General features: G+C 35.6%; 1 protein-coding gene across 4 annotated transcripts; it reads right to left on the reverse strand.

The window, feature by feature from the left end:
* Positions 1-1,762: 1,762 nt before the first annotated feature.
* Positions 1,763-22,439, reverse strand: LOC18434119 (putative glutathione S-transferase DHAR1, cytosolic). Of its 4 annotated transcripts, none has more exons than XM_011625036.3 (6): positions 22,303-22,439; positions 22,062-22,152; positions 21,759-21,902; positions 16,796-16,913; positions 14,853-14,993; positions 1,763-2,226 (listed from the first exon to the last, which is right to left on the reverse strand). In XM_011625036.3, exons 1-6 carry the CDS (start codon positions 22,370-22,372, stop codon positions 2,140-2,142), a joined length of 651 nt encoding a protein of 216 aa, XP_011623338.1. In that variant the 5' UTR covers positions 22,373-22,439; the 3' UTR covers positions 1,763-2,139. The 4 variants fall into 4 exon arrangements, with proteins under 4 accessions (XP_011623338.1, XP_088730657.1, XP_088730658.1 ...); XM_088874531.1 differs by having other exon boundaries at positions 22,286-22,439; XM_088874532.1 differs by lacking the exon at positions 14,853-14,993.
* Positions 22,440-23,107: the final 668 nt, after the last annotated feature.

Raw genomic sequence — 23,107 nt, forward strand, 5'->3', positions numbered from 1 at the left:
GTCGAGCATTCTCATTCAGCATTGGATGTTGAATTCAGGCATGCTTTTTAGGGAAGTGAATGAGGCCATCAGAAACTGACCTCCCTGTATATCTTACTTGGACGTATTCTGTTGGTTCATACAATTTTCTAAACCAAGATATGTTAGCACGAGAGAGAGAGAAGATTTGCCCTAGCTCTAGAGAGTTCGATCCGAACAGAGAGATCTCAGAGTAGGGGTGAAAATTGACTCGATCCAGATCCAAAATCTAGATTTCAAACCCTATTTGGATCCAGGTATAGACCTAAAATTTAGATCTGAAATCAGGATCTGGCACAAAAGTCAAGTCCGAATTGAAATTCGGATCAGATCTGGATGTAGGTGGATCCAATCTAGATCCAACCCAGATCCAAATCTGAATCCAACCGAGTATTACGTACATATAATTTTTTTTAAATAGTATATATATATATATATTAATCTGAATTCATATCCAATTTAAACTATTCAGATCCAGATCTAAATCCAAATATCTAAAATCCAATTTGGATCCAAATCCGACCCCCTAATTTTATGTATACTATTCAAATCCAGATCTAAATCCGGCTGGATCTGACCTCAATCCGACTTGTTCTCACTCACCCACCCCTAGCTCATAGAGTCTAGAGGAGAGAGTTTTCAAAAGAGGGAAAATGCAAAGCTTCCCACGAAAAAAAGAAGAAAAGAAAAAAAAACTGTCGTGGGCTGCACGGATTTTCTCCCACCACATTACCCTAAAAGCACGTCTAGTCTCCCTCTAGACTTTGTCCCCTAGCCGCCAGCTACTCACTGCAGTGAGACAACCAGGGGAGCCATTGGTAGTTACGAAGCTAGCAACACTTCCTATTTCAATCTCACCACAAAGAGCCCAACACAGGTAATATAACCAACCTGTATAATTCCTGAAAACCCAATTTCAATCACCATAATACACCGCAACTATTGCTAACAGTAATGAAATAAGCTCAGCAACACTTGCACCTCAACTCTCCAGACCAGACACTAGGGTAGAACACAAGGTCAGGTCCTCATAGGAGGAGGACCAGTCTTTCTAGAACCAAACTTTGACCCAAACCGTCCCATTTTATTATAGGATTGTATGCTGAGACCATTCATCTTAACCTCGTCCTATATACTATTATCCTATATACTATGATACCATGAAACCATTTACTTTTTTTACAAAGAGGTCAAAATTACATTTAGCCATTTGACATCAAATTGGATGGTCTAAAGTGTGTTCCAAAATTTTTAAGAAATTTTGTTTTGAAATTGAGTTTCTAACACTCTTATAGCCACCCAAATTGAAATTCGATGGACAAGAATAATTATGACCTTGTACAAAAAAATAGTCTTTTTGTAATTTTTTTTTTTTTTTCTTTTTGTTTTCTGTAAAGTCTCAACTTGCAACTTCTGATAATGTGCAGCCTCTTAGAACTCTCTCGACTAGTCGTTATTGAATGGATTTTTTACTATTTACTTTTTGTATATGGATATCACAATCATTCTTGTCCTTCAAATTTCAAAATGAGTGGTTGTAAAAGTCATTGAATAGAAATAAAAGTACCAAAAAAAATAAAAATTCTCGAACATCACACCCCAAGCCATCCAATTTGTCGGATAATGAGTTGTAATGATTGACTTCCATGTACAAATGATAAATTTTTCATAATTTAAGTAAACCAGGCCAGATATAGATAGGAGGGGGATTTGGGGCAGCGCAATCAAAGAGCCTCTTAAGGAGTTTGTCCAAAAGCTTAGTTTTATTATGACATTTTATGAACCAACAGTGAAGCACTTCAACAAACTACCAATTTTTAACACCTTAAAATCTTACGCATCAACCAAGCTAGGCAACAACAGGACATCAAATTTTCGTAAAAGTATCTCAGAAGCACCTACCCAATTACCAACTAATCTTAATCCATCATACAGCACATGGTGATGTATACGAACAAGAAGCACACATCCATGGATAAATAACTAGCCACAATAGCATCAATACTAATAACTTTCTTTACATGACTGAACTTTTATTAATAGTTTAGATTAGAGGAAATGCACCGACTCACTAGATTTTCAGGCAACATATCCCCATCCACATATTCAGCTACAAGACCTTCATGGGTTAACCTTAGGCAGCCATCCTGCGATCACATGCTCCTTTGTGGGCTTGGTCTTGGCGAATGAATCCCGAGAGAAGAGCAACTGCAAAACAAAATTATAGAATTGGACATCCATCCACATGACGGTATCAGTTTAGTGGTAAGCAACAATTATCAATATCCTCCAAAATGATATTCATCTTTTTAAAAAAAAAAAAAAATGATCCTTTAGAAAATTGGGATAAAGATTCACCCAAAATATACCAACCATCCATAATATCATAGTTCAGAATAGGCCTCTAAGATGCTATAAAGAGGATGAAGATGAGCTGAAAATTCAGATGATAAAACTGACAGAAAAAGGGTTAACTAGGCCATCCCAGTCAAATTATTCTTGTTCAGCTTTTATTGTGTGAGAAATCATTCAGAGGAAAAACCAGAATGGTACTTAATTATATTTTTCTAAATCAGGTAACAACAACAAATATTAAATGGCCATTACCCAATAGAAAAGAGTTGATACAGAGAGTTGCAGAAAAAAGGATTTTCTCAAAATTTGATTGAAAGTTAAGGTACCATTCAGTGAAAATTAAAGAAGAAGATAATACCAAAGCCTCTCGCCCCCTTTCTGGTATTAGAGCGCATAGGTTCTGCCGTAGTCAAGTGTGGTGGAAAAGAATTTTCCAAAAAAATGGCACTCTACATGTTTGGCAATGAGGTAATTACTCAATTTGACTTATATGATGAAAGCAAGCCAAACAAATTCACTATTTCTGTAGTAGCGCATAAAGGAGGAAATCGCTATTCCTTTAGAAATCCACAACTGGATAGCTCTCTTAATAAGATTTTGATGATACTGATATGTGATATGAGAAATATCAAATAGGAAGGTATTCCCTTTCCAATAGATGAAATTGTTCAGTGAGAAAAATATTTCCAGACTTCAAAAGAAAAGATGTATATTATAAATTAGTATTCATTAAATATGAATGACTCTTTGAAAATTGTTACTGTCCAATTTTTAAAATCATTTGCAAAAACTTACCCCTTGATGATATAGAGAGTGTTGAAAGTTCATCTTCAGTAAGCTCATCTTCGGTAAAAAGAAAGTTTGATGAAAAAGCCTTTCCTTACTCTTCTTCTAAAAAGGCTTCATGCTAAAAGTCATATCCAGAATACCCTTCAAGATTTGAGGAATATGCACAAATGATGAAAGGAAAAGGCGAGTTGCTTGCAAAAGAATTTGATCCTCATATGCCTTAATCTCAAACTGGTGAGGAAGCCCCGGATCCTCAATGGCTAAATAACTTTCTAGAAGAAGATCTTGAGCAAAATGAGCTTTCTAAATACTCAAACCATCCAGTTTCCCAAATGAAAATGCTAAGATCCAGAGCTTCCTCAAACTCTTCATCAGAAACCCAAAAAATGACCCCAAAAAATCCAAAAACCTTAATCAGTCCTACCTCCTCTGTTCCATTGCATTCCTGTGTGCTAGAATAGGAAAGTGTTTTAGATGCCTAGGTAATGTTAGTTTCCCTGAAGTTCATAAACAGGATTTGTATAATCTTTTTTTGCTTGAGTCCAGATTTTCCAACTTAGTTTGCCAGTCTATAGTCAATCTCCATGTCAAAGGTAAAGAAATTTGTCCTATATTTTTACTTTTCTTTGAAAAATCAGATATTGAGAGGGTGGAAAAATAAAAAATATCAATATGTCCATATCAGGCAAATAGATATGCTTGTTCATCCACACTTCAATTATGATACAGGACTAGAATATTTAGTTTCTCTTTAGGATATCAGACATTTAGAATGGGAAAAACCTTGGTATGTCAATTTAGAGGATGTTTAGACAGATATTATCTACACTATTTTTTCGAACTTTTCTTTGAGTCTAAATGATGAATTTATTACCAAAGCGTTCATGGTCTGTATGCAAGTAAAATGAGTAAATCTTTTACCAGGTTATGTGTATGATACTATAGCATCCAAGTGTATTTTTAACTTAACAAGTTCTGTAGTCACCAGTTCAAAATTAGATTATGGCGTCAAATTCCCTCAAATTTCAAATTTTGTGTTTGAGGTTGGTCTCTTGGTAAATTCTGAAAGCTTCATAACCAATTTTCCTGCTATTTCTGAATATTTGGAGTCTCATCAATTTCAAAAGGAAAAAACAGACTTCAAAATGTTGTCCAAAACCCCATACAAACACCAGCAAAATACTCCACCATCACCCTGAAACCTATATACAAAGCCCTTCAAATTAGCCAAAGAAATACTTTACCCCCCATTCTGCCAGTTATCAATATTGATCCCCCTGTGAGAGAAATTATAGATTCACCCAACTGGAAAGCCGCTCAAATTGTTCAGAGTCCCATGATAACCACAGTGAAAAAAGATACTAGTCAGTCTTTAGTCCTTGGAGGAGATTGGCCTCCCAAAATGGCTTATTCTACTGCTACTCCAGAGCAACTAGAAAATCATGAAGGTCCTAAATCAAGAGCAGATACGAGCTACCTCATGGTTCATAACATTGATTCTAACAGAGTTCAAAAAGACGAGGTACACCAGTTAAACTACTTAAATTCATTGGACCTCATATGCTAAAAAGCATATATCCACCATAAAATCTCAGATTCAAGAAATAAGAAAAATATGTAGAAATATTGGCTGACAAGAAAGCAAAAGAAAAGAAAGAAGGAGAAGGCAGAAGAAAACATTTTGCAAATACATGAGAATCACCTGCAAATATTTGAAATCAAAGAAAGCTACAAAAAGAAAAAGGAAGATGAACCTGCAAAAACTCTTAAATACAAGCCTCCCAGTTTTCCTAACTTTCCTTCTTTTCTTCTTCAAAATTCTGAATATATGGAAGACTCATCTTCAATTTCCCAAGTGAAAATGATGAGAATTGTTACTGTTGAGCAATATGGTCTCAGAAATATAGGAGAAGCCACTCCAATTTTAAAGGTCTCAGAAATATAAGAGAAGCCACTCCAATTTTAAATATTGATGAATTAACTCATTCTCCTCTAAAACAAAACAAGAGATCATTACTTAGGCACACAATGGAATGTATGTCGACAGCATAAGATGGTCAAACATAGATTCCATCAGATATGCTTCAGGATTCTTACAAGGAAGAGTTGGTTACTGGTGCACTAATCTTGATGATGTCAAGCAAGATGTCATTTCTATGGCAGGATTCCCTGAATTAAGGTCCAAATTAATTTCGAAATTTGTTTCTGAATCTCGAATACAATATGCTACAGACATTGTCTTATTGGGAAAAAGAAAGCTCCAAAGCATTGATGATTTTGAAGAATATTCAAAAAGTTACAACAATGAGTGCTACAGGTTGGGATTACACAATAATGCAACTTGTAATGCATATTATCTTGCATCTCTTTCAGGTAATGTCCCTAAACTTGTGCTTGCAATACTTTCAATGAAAAACATATCAGTACAAAATCTGGTAATGGCTGATGTAGTGGGGTTTGCCCAAGGAGAAACTAAAAAATTGTGTTACAAAGATGGTTCCAGGACACACATAAAGTAGGCTCTAAGGTATGCAACACAATCCAAGGGACAGAAGAATACAACATCCCCAAATTTAGAAAAATTCATAAAAGAAGAAACTCCAAACCCTACAAGTACAAAAGAAACAAGGCGATAAAATCGAGATCCGGAGGAACCTGTTATGCCTACCAGCAAGGACATTTGGTTGCACAATGTTCACCAAAGGCTCTGAAGCAAATCAAAGCAATAATCACAAAATCTAAGATCCAAGAGGACTTGTCCCTGATAGAGACAGCTGAACGACTTGAAGAAGAATGTAATGAAGAAAATGTCTTCATCATAGAAGAAATTGTCCAACTATAGCCCAAGCCCCTGGTTTTTACAAGATGACTTACTTTTTTCAAGTGGGTTTTCTTTTTATGCGTGGTTGTACTTGTTGCTTTTAAGTGGATGTAAATAAGAGTGACATGTAAATGTACCTGATGTACCACGGTATTGTATAAATGATATGCCTGATGTACCACGGTATTGTATAAATGACATATGGATGTACCTAATGTCCCAGGGTTTTGCTTTTCGTCTATGGTTTAGCTCATGGTTTTGTAAACCACTGTGTGGTAAGTCGGGCTATGTTTCACTATAAATATGTAACCCCTTTGTGTGAAATAAATCAAAAGTGAAGTTGAGTTTGCTTTGTGCAAAGAATTGGGTAACTAAGCCTAGTAGAGTCATCACGCTCTAATAGTCTTTTGGTAGACTCGTCTAACTCTGTTACCGGACGAAACTCAAGATATCAAAACTCTCTTTTACTCTGAGCGTAATATCAATTAGGGACACCATGAAGTAGCGTTAACTGTTGTCGGTTGAGCACAATATTCACATCCCTTCATCAAGCTTCACATCTATTGTTTTCTACATCCATGTTGCCTGTTGTTTCAAGTAACCCCTATTTATTAAAAAAAGAAATTTGTTTCTCTGCTTCCCTTTTGTTCTCTATAATTCTCTCTGTGTTTTATTTAGTTCTTATCAAAAATGCCAAAAAAGAATTATTCTCTACACTTCTTAAAGTCATTCGTATAACTCTCTCCCTTCTTTACCTCTCCCTGCTAGTATTGAGTACCCCTCATTAGACCCTTTTGTACTGTCTTCTTACATCTTTATACTTTCTTCATTTAAAGCCCCTCACCTCTTCCTTTACGTATTCTTTTCATCTTTTTCTTTACAAACTCTCTTGTGGTCCTCCCTTGAACCCTCATTACAATCTCTCTATAAATAGAACCCTCTTTAGACTCTCTTTCTAAGTCCTAATCTCTTTGAGTTCCTAAAACTTTTCCTTTCTCCACGTGACTTATCTCACTGAGAATTCTCTCTACACTGAGCCCACTCTCTAAACCTCTCAACACTCTCTGAGACTAAAAATTCTTCTCTAAACTCTCTTCACCTCTCTCACCCTTTTTGAGAGGGCCAACAAGTCGTAGCCCTTAAAAGGATATCTCGACGAACTGTTGACGGTTGAGCACAACACTTACCCCCTTCGTCAAGCTTCTCATCTATTGCTTTCTACCTTCCTATTGCCTGTTGTTTCAGGTAACCCCTATTTATTAAAAAAGAAAAGGTTATGTTTCTCTCTGCTTCCCTTTTGTTTTCTATAATTCTGTCTCTTTCTGTGTTTCCCACTCTTCCTTATTTCTCCTATTATTGTTTACTTCTCTCCCTTTCTCGTAAAAGATCTCCCTATTTCTATCAATTATCAAGTCTAATTACACTTGTCTTTATCTAGCTTAACTCTTGTACTTCTATCTTCCTTTCTAATTAAAGCTTGTAGTTTCCTTTTCACTCCATTCTTCTCGTATTCATAAATTTAAAGTTATCTTTGCCTTTGTAGTCTTTAGAACCCTCTTTATTCTCTCACTGAGATTTTTAAATAAAGTAAGAACTCAAAGAGACTTGCAATTACTATAGGTTCACTCGTTTCCGATACCAAAATGGGGGAGAGAGGTGAAGAGAGTTGAGAGAGGTATTTTGAGAGTTAGAGTGAGGGAGTCTCAATGAGAGAAAGAGAGAGAGAGAGAGAGAGAGAGAAAAGTCTCAATAAGAGACTAAAGAGGGTTCTAAAAGGGGGACTACAAAGACAAAGATGGCTTTGAAATTATGAATACAAGAATAATGAAGTAAAAAACAAGCCACAAACTTTAATGAGAAAAGAAGAAGGAAGTACAAAGAGTTACGAGAGATAAAGACAAGTGTAATAAGACTTAATAATTGACGGAAATATTGATAACTTTTACGAAAGAGGGAGAGGAGTTAATAATAAAAGAAGGAAGAGAGAGACAAACTAGAAACACAAAACTGGACACACACATAGAGAGAGATTTAGAGAGAACAAAAGGGAAGAAGAGAAATAAACAAAATCATATATATATAGGGGTTACCTGGTTGAGCAAGCAGGGAGGTATAAAGCAATAGATGAGAAGCTTGACAATGGGAGATGAGTACTGTGCTCAATCGCCAACAGTCCACGGATATCTCCTTTTAAGGGCTGCGATTTGCTGGCCCTCTCAGTCAAATCAGCTACCGGAACAGTTAACACCTCACGGTGTGCCCAACTGGTATTACGCTCACAGTAAAAGAGAACTTCGATATCCCGATTTTCGTTAGAGAACAGGGTTAAACGAGTCCACCAAAGAACTATTAGAGCGCTATGACTCTACCAGGCTTGGTTACCCCATTTTTTGCACAAGGCAAACTCAACTTCACTTTTCATGTATTTCACACAAAGGGGTTATATATTAATAGTGAAACATAGCCCGACTTACCACACAATGGTTTACAAAACCAAAGGTTAAACCATAAACCAAAAAACAAAACCATACAACATCCTAAAACATCAGGTACATCCATGTGTCACATAAAACAGTACCCTGATACATCAAGTACACCCACATGTCACTTATCTTTTATATCCACTTAAAAGCAAAAACAAGTACAAAGCCATTCGTCACTTGCTCTTCCACACACTAAAAATGTAAATAGGAAAATCATTCATAAAAAACAAATCCACTCTTCATAAAGTAAAACTACTTCACGAAACCATGTATGGTTTCTTTGCGAGATATTTTGAGATAATTCTGCAGACTCCTCTGGTGACTTATCTTCAATAATGCTGCTGAATTCTTTAAATGAGTCATACAAAAATGTCCTCCTGCTAAGCAATTATTGCAATTTTTAAAATTTTTATAGAAGCTATCTAGTAGTTGCATTGATGCCGGTGGCTTTTTGTTGGATGCTTCATGATTATAAAGAATATTTTCTTTATATCTCCGAATAAAACCTTGCTCAATATAATTAATCCTTTGGAAATATTTGCATAAATCCTTTTCTCAATTTGTATATCCTAATAATTTTGTCATAAAATCTCTGACAATATGATTAAGAAATAGTTGTCTTCTAAAAATTAGCAAGTCATCAATACTTCCTTTTCAATAATCCAGGCAATTAATTTGGACTCTAAGGAAGTCCATTTGAAAAAAAAAAATTGATAAATAGAAAGTCTATTTGAAATTGTTTATCACTATATTGATTCTTTCGGGAGAGGTGAGAAAGCAATCAATATTAGGGTAATTTCCTACAGTCAAATCAATATATTCTGATTCAGGAGAAAAATAACTCCTAACCTTTTGACAAAATTTATGTCTTTCTTCTGAGATTACTAAAGACCACGTCAGCCACTCTTTTTTCTAGACTATTCTTATCATTTTCATCTCTCTTGTCAGAGCATCTGGAAGATGTCTGGAACCTTTTCAACTGAAAATTTATATTGGAAAAGGGTAAACTGCCATCATGCATATTTCTGTAATTTTGGGCTGCTGGTGATTTTCTTTTTTATTATACTTACTAAATTTGAAGAGTCGGCTCTGAGAATAAATATTTCTCCAATTAAACTGGTATGAAACCTTTTGACTCCTCTGACTGCAGCCAATATTTCTTTTTCAGCATGCCAATAATTCAGCTCATGCTTTTTTAACTGACCGCTAAAGTAAGCACATATTCTTTCTTCTTTGTTATCTTTCTTTAGAGCTGTTGCCCAAGTGTCAGATGTTGCATCTGTAGAGAGAATAAAAGGACTTCCATATACTGGTGCAAGAAGAGGCAAGGATTGTGCTTCTGTTTTGAGGTTTCTTACGTCTTGAGCAGCTTCTTCAGACCATCAAAATGGTTCTTCTTTCATATCTTTTCTAATTTTCTTGGTTTCCTCAGAAAGCTTGGGAATAAAATCTTGAACATAATTGAGACAATTAAGAAATTTCTGACATTGTAATTTATCTTACAGCTTGTCTGAAAATATTTTAATTTTCTGGATGACATGGGGCTTCATCTGTGTTTGGCCTTTGGAGATATGTATACCAAGAAAATCAATTGATCTTTGGCGATTTGAAATTTGTCTTTTGAAGAAGAAAGGCCTATTCCATGTTTCTACACAATTTCCGCAAATATTATGAGATGCTCCAGATGTTCCTGCATGTTATTTGAACAGACAACAAAATCATTTATGTAGTTAGCAATAAAATCAAATAATAGTTTGACTATTGAATCCATCCTCCTCTGAAAATGTGAGGGAACATTTTTTAGTCCGAAGGGCAATACTAGCCATTCATATAGTCCTTCAGAAGTAGAAAAGGTTGTTTTGTGAATATCTTCTTTAATTTTCACTTGGTGGTACCCTGATTAGCAATCAAATTTTGAGAAAATCCTTTTTTCTGCAACTCTCTGTATCAACTCTTCCTTATTGAGTAATAACCATTTAACATCTATTGTTACGTAATTTAAAGGAATATAATTAATTACCATTCTGGTTTTTCCTCTTTTGCCTCTGAATGATTTTTCACAATAAAAAAGCCGCACAAGAATAATTTGATTGGGATGGCCTAATTAACCTTTTTTCTATTAATTCTATTATCTGACTGTCATCCCTTCTTCATCATCTTTATTGCATCTTATAGGCTTACTCTGAACTGGGATATCATGAAGAGATGGTATATGGGCATCGGGTGAATCTTTATCCCATTTTTCCCGAAGATGTTCAACACAATATTGTTTGAGGATTTCTGTGATTTCTCTTATATCAAGAAATTTTGAACTAGCTTCTAAGCTCATGCCCTTTATTTGTCTGATGATTTCTTATTTCTCATGTTCATTTTCCAGCTTGCAGACATCTTTAATGATTTTTATTATAGAATGATTGCTTGGAATTTTGTTTGACGTCATTTTGAAAGTTGGTGGAATTCAAGGTACAACTTTTTTTTCTCCTTCCATAATAAAAATTATCATATCTCTCGATACTGTGTAAGGGCTTATTTCATCTAGAGTTACAAAGTCTATTCCTGCTTGACATCCTCCATCCTCAATATTAACAAGATTTACCAAAATCATTTTTTCTTCAATTTTAACAGATCATTGTTGGCAAATTCTATGGATTTTTTTCTACCATTCATAGTATCCACTTCTTGTCCTTGAGAATATTTCACCTTATTTTTCCGTAATTCTTTGGTGCAAAAATTTATGTTAGAGCCAGTATCAAGAAATAATTCAATCTTTTTCCAATTTCCAATTTTCACCTCCATCTATAGCAATTTTCGCTAGCACTAATAACAAATTTTGAGAGCACCATTTTCCGAATTTGATACAAATTTTCTTTTGGAATTTCACTCTCTTTGAATGGTTTTTCAAACAATTTCTTGTAATCACCCTTATAGTCACTTTGAAAACCATGTTTAATTTGTTCAACATGAGCATCTTCATCCAAAAGCACTAATGAATCACTAGATTCATCATCACTGGATAGAGAACTTACAAAGTCTTCTTCGATTATTTGGTAAGGGTAGGATGTCGAGCATTCTTCCTGATGTTTGTTCTTTTCTACCAAGACAACATCTTTCCAAGTCATCATCTTGCTTTGTCTCACCATTTATTCATTTTCATCACCTATACTTTCATCATTTGGAGCCAAAGTACAAGTAGAGACAGAGTCTAAAACTTTTTGAGATCTCCATTGCACAACAAATTTGTTTTTATGACTCTCCAATCAACTCCAAAAAATTCCTTTTCTGAAATCTCAACAAACACAGGCCAGGCAAAATCATCTTTTGGGATTAAATATAAGTGTGAAAGGGCATAAAATTTTCCTCCATCATTACTATAGTAATGACTTCCCCAAGATTCAATCATATGTACAGGAAATGCTTTAGTCTTTTCTTTCATCTTTTTTGGGTGAAGCACTAAAAGATCATGCATCATACATGAAATAATTAAATCCCATTCTCACACAGAGAAATATTTAATCCAATGATGTAAAAACTTGATTTCCAGTAAAGGTATATCTGAACTATTAGTTGTTGGCTTTTCTAGGATAAGTAATATTATCATAAACCCATGCAATAAGCCATTTTTGATAAATCTTTTGCTCACCACGCTTCATTGCGGTAAGAGAGGTCAAAGGAGTGAACCTATAGGCTCTGATACCAGAAAGGGAGAGAGGTGAAGATAGTTGAGAGAGAAAAAAAAAAAAAAGAGAAAAATTCAGAAGTATCATTTTTCTATAAACATCTTTTCCATGAGATCATACCATTATGCTACCCACATGATGAAGGTACAAAATCATTGGCAATGGCCTACAGCTATTATAATGATTTTCTTTCAATGTTTTTCCTCTAAAAAATGCACAAAATGACATGTTTTGGAATTTTATGACAAGAAAAAGTTGAATATCTAAGTCAACGGATAATATTTTATGGCATAGAATCAACTTATTTGTTTTTACTACACTACATATTGAGGTCGTATTATAAAGAACAATCCTTCAACAATTACGTGCCTACTTTCTTTGAAAATTGAATACATTGGTCTCCACGCAATGAATGCTAGAGAGCTTTCCTTTTGCAGGGTTAAGAGAGTTTTCCTTTTGCAGGGTTAAGAGCATAAAAAGTCTAGATGTGAGGCAAAAGTGGCTCATATAAATGTTCACTCTTTCTATCTACTGGCTGAAGCTAATTTTGAATCAAATAACAAACTTTGGAATGGATTCTTGGAGGCATCTCTCGATAAAGCACACACCTCCCCAACTTAACTTCAAATTTTGAGTTCTATCCTTACAGTTTTTATATAAACCCACTTTTCCTTACCGTGCCACTTAAGGTGATAACCCTTAGCTAGTGTTGATGTAGGGATAAGAAATAAAAGAAAAGAAATAAACCACAAAACAAAAAATGAAATTATACCCTCTTAAAAGTCTGCACGGGAATCAACCATAAAATTCATGGTCTCTTTCACAAGCCCTAAAAATTAATGTGCTTCTTCTCTCTACCTTTCTTTTCAACAGTATACAAATTCATTTTTAGGTGACACTTGTCTAATTTTTTGTATGAATAAGCAGTTTGGAACTTCAAGTTCCAAACTGCTTGATTTTCAAAAAAGATCAGTTTGGAACTTCACGTTCCGAACCAACATGTCACTCAGAAGTAAACCGCTACAAAATGCTTGAGATGTCCCAGATACAGCTGCAGCCAACTTCCACAGTAAACAAACCGCTAACTACATGCCTGCAGGAGGGCTACAGAACTTCCTGACTGCCTAGCTAACCATGTTCTGAAGCAGTAAAAAACAGTGTCTTAAAGTTTCACCTCCATCCCCATGCACAACAGCAACCGACTTGCTGTACAAAGATGTGCCTCACTAAATGCCTCATAATGAAGTGGGCCTTCCAACAATGCACAACCCAGAACTTACACACGATCAAGACAGGCCCTAAGGGATTATACAATGGGCACTTTCTCATGTTTTATTTGGTATCATCTCCTTTCCCTACAAGGACTTTGTCCCTTACGTGGCACCTCAATCTGCATCTTGGTAAGTAAAACAGGATTTTGATGCTTAGAAAATGTCACTAATTTTCTATATAACCTTGACATATAGATAGACGCTTTTCAATGTCACATCCCAATCCACATTAATGAAGAATAGCACATTAAACCACAGTTTCAAACCAAAATGTAGACTCCATAGGTCACTATTATCAAGTTAACTCGACAAATCTGCAAGTGGAGTACACAGGTCACGCATATTGTTTTCATAATTTTTAGAAGTATGTTATAACATAGAAAATAAAATAAAACCTTTTTAGAAAATAAATAAACAAAAAATTGTGATAAGTCACCTAGAAACTTTTCAGTCACAATATGTGGAGAACAAAAAAATATTATGTTTATTAAAGCCCTATAATGGGCAAAGATTTGTCACCCAATTGTTTTTTGCCATTTTGCCCACTTCCTCAGAAGTATATACCCCAAAGGTATCTAAGATGTTGCTTTATTGTATCCAATGATCTCCAAAAGAGGTCAACTGCTTTGACCATCCCTCTGAAATTCAAAGGGGCCTCATCAATCACAAAGGAAGAAAAGAATGTACTCTTAATAGGACCATCAATTCACCCCAAACAACGACACACTTTACCTAAATCCAGTGTTTCAAAAAGCACTAGGCGACACCTAGGTGGGCGGGGGGGGTTCAGGCCGCCCAGCTCCTAGGCGGGCGCCCAAAACCAGGGCAGCTCAGTAGAAATTTTGTCATTTTTTTTGGTTCTCTCTCTAAAATAGACTCTAATGGTATTACGTTTCAAATAAACCTAAAACCCACAATGTTACACCTTTATTATTACAAATATAACCCAAAAATACCCTCAACGTCAGGCATTTCCACCCCTTGGTAGGGTGTAGGCCCTAGGCAGCCACCCAAGGATATCCACTTTTTTGGGGAGCCTAGGCCTGGGCGATGCGTCCTGGCCCCCAAAACTGCCTAGGCGGCCACACAGGCGTTGGGCAGTCTGCTTTTTGAACCATTGCCTAATCAAAATCATTACATCCCTCAACCCCCACAGCCCTACACCAACCTAGAAATACTAGCATAGCAACTCAAAAGACCACAGTACTTTCCTATATACATCATAAACATATCAAGTAAATCAACCTGCAGAAAGAAACAAGCAAAGAAGGTAAAATAACATGGGAATGATAGTATCATCCATCAGCATTGACTCCAAAAAGAAACAAACCAGATTTTGCTTAAGAAATAAAGATTGAAACTCTTATGCCACGTCAACACGATATAAATACTTGACATATGTACCATAGAAAGAATATATCAGGGCATAAAATTTTACCTTCATGTAGTTATGAACGTGAGTAAGATCTTCTGGAATAGTCCAATTTTTTAAGTGGCCTAGAGCAATCTCCAAGTGGTAAAGCTTAGGTGCCAAACTCAAATCAGCAGCACAAATTTTTTCAACATTAATGTATGGGCCCTAAAGATAAAAAAAAATTGGTCATATGCCTTCTCAATATGATAGTAAATGGAAATCTGTTAGCATTTTAGGAAGCCTAATTGACATTCGCTACCAACACGCACGCATAAAGGTCAACACATATACCACAGCTCACAAAACTCCATATTAAAAGTATAGTTTTCCTTTACTCGCAAGTTTTGAGTTGTTGTTGCTGAGAAATTAAACACCACTTTCCTATATCATAGACAAATACCAATTAGCATTATATTAACTGACAGTCCTTCCAAAAATAATACAATAGAAAATATAATAAAGAGAAATAACAACATTCAAGGCTTAATTCAAGACAATTCAGGCCCTATAGCATGTTCACATAAGTATTTGTGGAAATAGAAGCCAGAATCTCAATAACTAACATCCTTCACAGGAGAACTAAATAACTATATTCTAATTAGAAAAGATTAAGACCAATGTTCAAGAAACCGGGGATGGCTGTCCGAGCGGTTGGGGTTCCCAACCGTCACTGGACGGCCACTGCATGGAGGGGTAGAGGAGAAAAAAACAGAGAAAGAAGGGGAACGCCCCCTGAACCCCACCCCCCCCCCCCCCCCCCCCGCCCCCTGCGGTTTTCAAATTTCATATTTGCATTATAAATTCGAAATAAAAATAATCAGAGAAATAGCATCCTTCACAGGAGAAGTAAATAACTACATTGTAATTAGGAAAGATTAAGACCGATGTTTAAGAAGACGGGAGCCGACCTAGGCAACTAGTCAGTCCACCCAGGGTCACCGCACCGTGGCCGACTTTTTGAACACTAATTAAGACACCATGAGCACCAAAATCTTCTCCTAAAACACAAGTGTTCCATGCAAGGAACAAACACCGGGCCTTTTGTTTTATGGTCCCTTTTGGGGACAAATTTTGAGTCTTTGAATGGTCCCTAATATATTTTATTGCTAGAATGATCAGACATTTGCTTTTGCATGTGCTAGCTTAGTACTTACCACTGTTTAAAGACCTGGCTCTAAGCCTCAGGACTCACCAGAATCAGCTAAAGGTGGGAAGTAGCCTAATTTCAAAAGAGTCAGCCAATTCTTACCAATTTCTTTTTCATAAAGAAAAAAAAAAAAGGCTGAGCCTTCCCAGGTCTTACTGATTCAGGACACCACCTGCATCTTTGTAAGATTGGTAATCACATTCATTAATAATCCGGTTTCCACATATGCTTCTCATGGGTAGCCCAAAATTTTTGATCATAAGTTACTCACGAAAAAAAAGGCTGAGCCTTCCTAGGTCCTACTGATTCAGGACACCACCTGCATCCTTTTAACATTGGTAATCGCAATCATTAATAATCCGGTTTCCACATATGCTTCTCATGGGTAGCCCAGAAGTTTTGAATCATAAGCTACTGCCAAATTTTTGGCAAAAAGCTTGTTGAGAAACCAAAGTATCCAAAACTTACAAAAGATACAAACGGTCAAATTCAATAAGGTTCTAAAAATTAATAGTGATATTTTATCATTTACAATTTTTTTTTTTTGAGAGATAGATTAAACTTGAGTAATGTGTTAAACCATGTTTTGCATCCAAGGCATCCATCCATGCACTTCTCCATCCTCCAAGTCAGTTCAACCTAGACAAATATCTTGTCACACTTATTATATTTCACATGCATAACAGTACATATTTACTGGGAGAGTGAATTTCAAAGCATGGGGATCAAACCCAAGACAAAAGACTGAAGAGTGCCAAACCATTTGGGCCCAAAGGCCAATATAGGCTTATATCATGATATATTGTAAGGAAACACATACATGTGCTTTAAGATGATCGTCCAAAGCACGCAACTCATCCAAAAGTGCCTGCTCTGAGCTATCGCTAGGATCCTTGCTTTTCAGAAACTTGACAAATGAAGGGAAAATCTTTGATCCTCTGCAATATCAATATTCAATAAATGAATGACATGTTTTTGAAGGAAGTACAGTCACATACTGGAAAAAGGATCTATATGAAATAGCAGTGATACAGTAAATTTGTTTAGAGATATTCATGTAGGATCCTATGCCATGTGTAAAATGGGTGCAATTAAATCAGAATCTTGGTTACATTACATTTCTTGTAATATTGTGGGCATTTATTGCACAAGAGAGCACAGGGAAGAACCTAAGCTAGGTTCAAAGATGGAGCATAGTGATTAAAAACATCAATATGATGACAAAGAGCTTGAAGACAGTATTTCAGTGATCAAAACTAGCAAATTCATGAATAATAGAGCCATGCCACCAAATCCCATGGTTTCCGAAAGGTGGTTTTGGAAAGGCCTCAACAATGATAACAACGATATACACAACTTAAAACACATAACTAATAGGTAGCATGACATCCATCACACAAGTAGATAAACTATAAATTTCGTAAGTAACATAAATCACGAAGAAGAATTATCGATCTGCAAAATCTAACCGAGACAAAACAATATTCTCCATCAGAGATGCACAGTTGGTAAACAAGATAAATTATCTTCGAATAGTGTCCAAAAGTTTTGTTGTGGAACCAATCATCTAATTCCATGGGAAAAACAATATTCTCCATCAGAGATGCACAGTTGGTAAACAAGATAAATTATCTTCGAATAGTGTCCAAAAGTTTTGTTGTGGAACCAATCATCTAATTCCATGGGAAATAGTCCTAAAAATCATGAGATTAAGGGGCATTAAAATGGTCACTGCTGTATATAGAATAAAACTGAAGATTTTGATGAAGAATGTTAATGTTGAACAGTTGAAACTTCCAAGAATGCGTGTTAATTACATTTCTACATGTTTAGTTGATGGATGTCTATCACAGAACACATACTCTTGAAGTTTATTCAAAGATTGCTAGTTGGAAAAGGATAAAAGCAGGATATCCTTATCCTGTTTTGAATTTCAATCCAATCCTTGTTGATTTAGGGATTAAAATGGCTTGAAGTTCATCACGAAAAAACTGTATGGTCAAACTGTAGTCTGCAAACAGAAGGTTTATAAAAATTAAAGTAATCTAAGCTTCATAATCTTTATGTATCAGTAAATATGTGAAAAGTACAAACTAAAATTTATAGCTTTACAATCAATCAAGAAAACCAAAAATTGAGAAAGTGCAACAGTTGGAATTCCATAACTAAAAGTTTAAAAAGGGACACCCATTAAAAAAAACCATCTATAAGAAAATAAACTGTAACTTTACAACGTCATATATTCAAAACGTTTTCCTAATCATTTTAGATATCCTCCTTACTTTTGTATGGCATTTCCTTTTTATCTTTCCTCAAGATTTTATCCAAAAAAAAAAAAATCTGAAATATCCAAGTGACTTCCTCTAGCAAAGTTTGCAAAGTTATCAAGAAGTTCCAGAAAACAAACTTTGTTACTATAATTTGCTACTAAGGCTTTAATCTATACTTTTAATATCTATTCCTTCAGTGCATTATGATGAACTTCCCATTTACAATAAGGAAAAGGATAGAAGAGAAGCCCTGCCAAAATTGGACTACATCCATTATCAACACAAAGAATATACTAATATAGTATTCTCACAAGGAAGGCGCATGTGCATTCTTTTAAGAGAAAGCAAGCAGTATATGATAGAAACCGACAAGCAAAAGCAAGCAAGCAGAGAACCAAAGCACGGCAAAACACAAGAAGCAAGAATATAGAGTAGTCAAGAAAAGCATGAGCATCAAGTATATATAGGCCATGACAAGAGTGCATAAGGGGAAAAAAAGAGAAATCATCATGTGGCAGTTGCAAAATTTGTTTGTACATCATGCATCTCGAAGATGGCAAGGAATAGTTTACATTCTTTTTCTAGCAATGTTTTTATTATAATATTTCACTATTTTAGAATGAAATACAATAAATAAAAGAGCAGGGAGTAATGGAGACATCAAGGTGGCATTTCAGAAAATAATATTTTCTCTAGTCTCACAGCTATTTGCCAAAGCATTTGGCTTAGCATTGGTTCCCTCTGAAGATGGCAGAAAATTAAACATCTGATGCAAAAGTTAAGGAAAAAACAAACTACGTCCTCAATTTGCATTCTCCACAGTTTCAGCATCTCCCTGCATGCCCATATAATAAAATTAAGACAATTAACCTCCAATATAATCAGTACTGTCAACGCAAAGCTAAAGGCCAACAAGAACGGCTTCATATATTACTTAGTTTGTTGTAATATTACATGCATTATTTGCGGATCCACCATGTCCCTGTTTTTGGCACTGCCATGTTGCACACCTTTGACACATGTCAGACATTAGAACGTGTTTTTGTGTCCAGGTTACTTCGTCCAACTAAGAACTTTCTACTTAGAAAATTTTATCTTTCGGTGGAGATTTTCATTTTCCGATTTTTAAGTTTTAATTTTGAAAAGCATTAGGAGGAATCATTGACATAAATGGGGTCAGAGGTCATAGATATTGTCGTAGAATTAGATTATCTAAAGTGAAAGAAGCTTCAAGAAAGATGCAGATAAGAAAGGCGTTAAGACCACAACATATACCAATAGAGGTTTGGAAGCACATGGGAGAGATTGGCACATTCTGGTTGACAAAGTTGTTCAACAAGATTTTCAAAACAAAGAAAATGCAAGATGAATAGAGGGAAAGTAGACTTAGGTGGCTGGTCATTTGTAGCGTCCACCTAGAATAGCACCGGTTAGGATGGATGATTTAGTTCAAGTGGAAGGCTCTAAAAGGGCAAGGGGAAGACCCCAAAAGACATTGATGGAAGTAGTGAGAAAAGATGTGGTGACTTATAATCTGACTAAGGAATGGCATGTGATAGAACAAAATGGTAGAATAGGTTTCATATAGCCAACCCTAAATAGTTGGGATAAGTTTCAGATGATGATGGTAATGATGAATTTTGAAAAATGTACATTATATAAACTATTTTAAAAATTGAGAAAATCCCATGCTTCTAGCCTGGTTATCTCACTAAGCGATTGAGTCAACTCAAACAAATAACTAGTTAGATTCTTGACTTTATGGAAAATTTTCACTCATTAAAAGATGAATAACAAAATTTGCACAGCTCAAAATCCAAAGGCAGCTATAGCAAGGTAAATTCCAGGAAGATTTCGGACATTAGATGAAACAATTAAAAAATCGAAATGGCATATGATAAGAGAAAAATATTTTACACTTGCCATACTTATAGAATGGAGTACAACGTATTACATATTTACAACAATCAAACAAGAGCTCTTTGTTCACATTCAGCAATAAAATTCTACTGAGTAGACTAGTATGATAGCTACAATTAATAGGGAGGTGAATGCTCTCCCTTCATTATAATATATTATAACAATAAACCCTCAAAGGCACACTGATAGAAGGACCTCAAAGGCACACTGATAGAAGGACATATTATTTGACCCCAAAAATTATAGCTAAACACGTCAAAGATCAATATGATATTATGATTATATTTACAAATTCACAAGATACACATTGAAATTCATGACATCATTCTGCCTTCTATTGGAAATTTTACAACAGAAATCAACAAGTGCAACTGATTAAAATGTGGATCATCAAGTCTATTCTGCTAAAGTTGAAATTAGAGAACAAAGTGTTGGAGATGTACAGGCATTCATGGAATCCATATCAAAGTGAGTTAGATGAAAGGGCACAATAATTCAGAGCAGAACCACCAATTCTATGACCCTTCATAGTATAACAATGACAACTAAGAAAGTCAAAACAAAAAATACAACTACAATCCATATGCTCACGACCTATTGCTGGACAGATAAAAAGCATAAAAACTATGGTGGATAAGTGAGGGAGACAATCAAAAGCACGAGGCAAACAAGAGATTTAGTCCATCGTTCACTCTTGATGACATCCATTCTCCAGTTTCAGCTTTATAAGAGACAAAAAAATTAAGGAATACAAGGGACTGGGGTAACTATCATCGCTATGAGCTCAAATGGATGGAAACAACAAATGGCAAAGAAGAAAACCAAGCAAATTATTGAAAATCACGTACTCTTGTACTACAAGAAAATCACTCTCATAATATAGCAATGTGATTTCATAACTAATTAAGTTCTTGAAGTCATTACAATTATCCTTTTCCCTGGCGCCAAAATGTTGGGTAAATCATCAAAACACCCTAAACAAAGGAAATACAAGAATGTCCAATCAAAGAAAACAACATTTGCAAATGAGGGAGAGATTACTATAAAAAGACGCATGTAAACCCAATAAAGAAAAAAAAATCACATAATTCAAAATATCCAGGGTGATATAGGTATAGAAGAAAGAAAAAGATTGTCACACATTTTGGGGTTTAAGGAAAAAAACATAATCCAATGGAAGCAAGCCATGCAGTAAATACAGTTTCTAAAAAACGAAATCTTTAATGGGAACAAAGGCTTAAAAACAAGGATTGTGACCCAGATCGCCCATCCGGAAAACCTGGCCAGTCTATCGGAGACCGGCCCACCGATTCCCAATATTTTGGCGGAACCAGGCTGGCCCCACCGATTCCTGATCTGAACCAGCCGGTTCCGGTCCCCTTTGTCGTTTTTCTAAACAATGAAGGGAACAAAACATGCATTAGTGTTTTTTGGGTACCCATCAACAAAAATTAACAATAAAGTAAATAATAATGAATAGTGACAACTAAATACTAAATAATGACACTTAATGAACAAGTAAAATAATTTCTTCAAGAAAAGGATAATGGAATGCAGAATCATAGAGTTTCAACGAAGATATGAGCATCATACACAGATGCATATTCAGGTGGAGTGGCCAATGAAGGATCAGGGTACTTCTCCTCGAGCAACTGCGTAATACAATCGGAATCACTGACCCATGTCTCATCTGATTTGAACAGTGGAACCTTTCCCTCTGGACTGATCTCCAAAAACCTAACCATAAAAGTAATATAAAAAAACAGTTGTTAAAACAAATGCAGAAAAAAGAGAAAACAATCTTCAAAAGGAACATTATGAAGAAAAAACGAACCATCAAAAGAAGGCATCATACTTAATCTAAAAATTGCAAAAGCAAGAGTGATGGATACGTACCATTTGGGTTTATCACTGAGGTTGACCATTTTCATGGCGTATGGGAGGTGCTTTTCCTCTAGGGTGAGAAGCATCTTCTGGCTAAATGGACCTATTGACCCAAAAATCACAAAACCAACCTTAGGGTAAAAACAATCAGAAACCAAACCACTTCCAAATCTAATAGCTAAACTGGATTAACAATGTGGAGGAAAAAATGGAAAAGCAATTGATGATTATTATACAAGGAGAACGAGCCTACAGTCACCAAGCAAATCGGGTGCTCCAGCTGCGGCCTTCACGCACACTTCGAAGGGAGCCACAGCCGCCATTGTTCCTCTCTCTCTCTCTACTCTCTATTTATCTCTCTACACTCGCTCCGCACTCCAGTGATTCTGTAAAACGCCAATGGCACCTAGTTCAATCGCTTTATTTAGTGAAAGCAAAGGACGGGTTGTGGCGATGGCCCACATTTTCAGAAGGTTGTGGGAGCAAATGGGTGAAGGTACAGATTAAGAAACCGTGTCACACCTTGTGCCCAGGGTAGCAAAATTTCCACGTGTTTGTCAACGGGTGCGGTTCGTATATGGCTCATTCTAAAACGAAAAAGAAAAGATGCGCATGCTCGTAAGTTTATGGCTTAAAACTTTATGGAGAAAACTCATAAAATTTCACTCTTGTTTATTTTTAAGAAAAGGACAAGATGAAAGTTTTTTTTTTTTTTTTTTTTCTGGTAATAGGTCTCATTTCATGGGTACGTTTAGTTGGTATGAAAAGTTCACATAAAAAAAGTTCACATAAAAGTATTTGCCCATGTGAAGAGGTATAGAGGTTTTTTCACACCAACTGATCTATTTTATAATAAATTATTAAGCTACGGTGCAGATTGGTGTGAAAAAATCTTCACACCTCTTAATATGGGGAACTAGTTCCATACGAAAACATTTTCATATGAACTTTTTCATACAAACCAAATGTACCCTTAGCAAAATATTAAGGTTTGAGATATCTTTATGAAATTGAGGACCAAGAGTGTCCACGAATCACTATCCGAGATATAAGCAAGC

Source organism: Amborella trichopoda, chromosome 8 (genome assembly GCF_054954075.1).
Source record: "Amborella trichopoda isolate Santa Cruz 75 chromosome 8, AtrichopodaSantaCruz75HAP2 v2.0, whole genome shotgun sequence".
Classification (NCBI taxonomy): domain Eukaryota; kingdom Viridiplantae; phylum Streptophyta; class Magnoliopsida; order Amborellales; family Amborellaceae; genus Amborella; species Amborella trichopoda.